Consider the following 2,552-nt stretch of genomic DNA (forward strand, 5'->3'; position numbering starts at 1 on the left):
GACTATGTAGGGTACCGAAACTGAATTTAACTTCAGCCACAAAGGCTTAAAGTTGATACACACACACAAATATATTGCCCGAGACTATTTGGGTACCCAATTTAATCCTTCGCATCGACGCGGCGGCCGGCGGCGGCGTCCAGACACACGAACAAATAACGTAGAAAAACAATTATTGGTTCACGAACCGAAATAACTTTTATTAATATTATTATTATTTATTTTTCTTTTTCAACAATAAACAAAGTTATGTAGGTTTGAAATCTCTTATCCCACTTCTAATAATAGAATTTTTATAACGTTAAAATTAAAATTTAAATTAAATTTATTTTTAAATCTGGTTCCTCGTACCCATCTGCCATCATTTGCATTTCATTTATGAGATCTCTTTCGTTTATTTCTCCGGAACATTCTTCATTTTCAAAGCTTTCAAGGTCAAGAGGCTGTATTAGACTTGTAGTGTTGGCAGGAAGGAAAACAATTTCAATATTATTCACCAGCAGCAAGATTTTTTTTTTTCTTGGACATTTTATCATCTATCTCTTTAATTATTTCGGTCCAAAGTGTGCTTGTCATCCAAGCCTTTTTATTCCATTTGTAGGAAACTGGAATCGTTTTTCCTCGGAAACAACGGGGTTGCTTAAATTTACCAATAGAAAACATACATTTTTCGGACCCAGTTGCATTACAAAGCAGAAGTAATGTTATCCTTTCCTTTGGAATTTTTTATCCGCTCACTGTTTGGTTTCCTGAAACATATGTTCTATCGGGCAATGCTTTATACAGCAAACCAGTCTCGTCAGCGTTGAACACATCTTCAAGTGCATATTTTTCTAAGAGCTTGGGACTAACAAGTTCCTTGAAATTATTTACTGCTTCTTCATTAGCAAAAACTGATTCACCGTGCAGCCTCTTAAAACGATTGTTCTGGTTTTTTTTCCAACGATGAAGCCAACCTAAATTTGCTTCAAAATCAGGGATATCCAATTCGTTCGCAAATTGTTGAGCCTTTTCTAACAATATGGGTCCCATGAGCTTAGCGTTTTTTTCCGACATTGTTCAAACCATTTGATCATATGTAGTTTTGTTTAAAAGTTCATGTTTGGGTTTCCTATGCCTTTTTTTGTCCAAAGTTTTACAAGTAAACTTTTTGTTTTCAATTTCATTTGCGTTCTTTATAATTTTACACAACGTGCTTTCCGAAATCTGAAATTTTTTGCCACTTCTTTTCTTGTTTTTTTCCGATTTTATTTCTTCTAAAATTTTTAGTTTTATTTTTACGGATACCGTGTTTCTTTTTCTAAGCATTTTAAACACACAACATAACAACAAAACGGGAAAGTTAAACGAAAGCAAAAACAAACAATCAATTATAAAATCAAAATGTCACAATTTATAGACCACGGATGAATCACGCTCTTGCCAATGTGACGTTTTCATTTTTATTGGAAAATTGGAAGTTGTTATTAAAGGTGGAAACATATTGGTGCGTATGTGTAAACAATTTTTTTTTTTCAATCAAAGGAAAGCTGAAGTTAGTTTCTTATATGCGTAATTTTTTGTTCTTGAAAATTTGTACTGTGCATTAAAAGATATTTCTTATAAACGTGTTTTTCTTATATGAGTTTCTTATATACGTTCAATTTTAGAGAGAAATTTAACAAAAAGACATGGTGTTTTAAGTTGCGTTTCTTATAAGCTAGTTTTTCTTATATGAGTGTTTCTTATATCCGTAAAATACTGTACTATAGTAGTTGTTGTTCTGGATTGTTGTTAGTTTCCTTCTTTTTGAACTCCTGGTGGATTCTTCTTAGATTTTTGACTTCCTATGTGTCTACTTCTCCTGATGATTTGGCTTTTGCAGTTCCCGCAACGTAAGGTGCTTTACGTCCTACGATATTCGTTGAATTATCTATTTGATAATTATTCCAACGGTGATAGATTTTTATTTAATCTTTTTTAATTTTTTTTTCTGGTTCAGCAACTTTTGATTTCACTTTCTGTATCACTTTTATATAGCTGTCCCTGCTCGGGCGCCAGTTAACTATTGTGTTACGATTTGTTTTTAAGAAAAATATATTTTTATTGATAGCACAAAAGATATTACATCAAGTTACTCGTTTTCTTCCACATTTCGCGGTTTTTTAGGAGTAATAGGAATATTTTGGATTTAATTTTAATCTATTAACAACAGATTTTGAAACACCCGTAATAGCAGCTATTTTTCTTTGGGAATGACTGGAATGAACCAATAAAGTTTTTATTTGGTTTTTTTTTCTTGGGGTGATATCTATTCCACGACCCATTGTGTCCCAAAAAAAATGCTTATAATCATTAAAAACGATTTTTTAGAAAAGATTTGTTTTAAACAAAATCAAATACATTACTAACGTTTCAATTAAAAGAAGTTCAAACAATTCCCACAAACAATTTTCAAAAAAATAACACCTTTAAAGCTCAAACAGCATCCACAAACAATTTTAAAAAACACCTTTAAGATCAAAGGCGCTTTCTCCCCGAACGAATCTGGGTTTTCCCTGAATAGAACCATT

At 32.0% G+C, this 2,552-nt stretch overlaps 1 protein-coding gene across 1 annotated transcript; it reads right to left on the reverse strand.

Moving 5' to 3' along the window:
* Positions 1 to 726: 726 nt before the first annotated feature.
* On the reverse strand, positions 727 to 1,056 carry LOC129945097 (jerky protein homolog-like). Its single transcript, XM_056054755.1, has one exon. The coding sequence runs from the start codon at positions 1,054 to 1,056 to the stop codon at positions 727 to 729; it is 330 nt and encodes a 109-aa protein (XP_055910730.1).
* Positions 1,057 to 2,552: the final 1,496 nt, after the last annotated feature.

The sequence above is a fragment of the Eupeodes corollae genome, chromosome 1 (genome assembly GCF_945859685.1).
Source record: "Eupeodes corollae chromosome 1, idEupCoro1.1, whole genome shotgun sequence".
Classification (NCBI taxonomy): domain Eukaryota; kingdom Metazoa; phylum Arthropoda; class Insecta; order Diptera; family Syrphidae; genus Eupeodes; species Eupeodes corollae.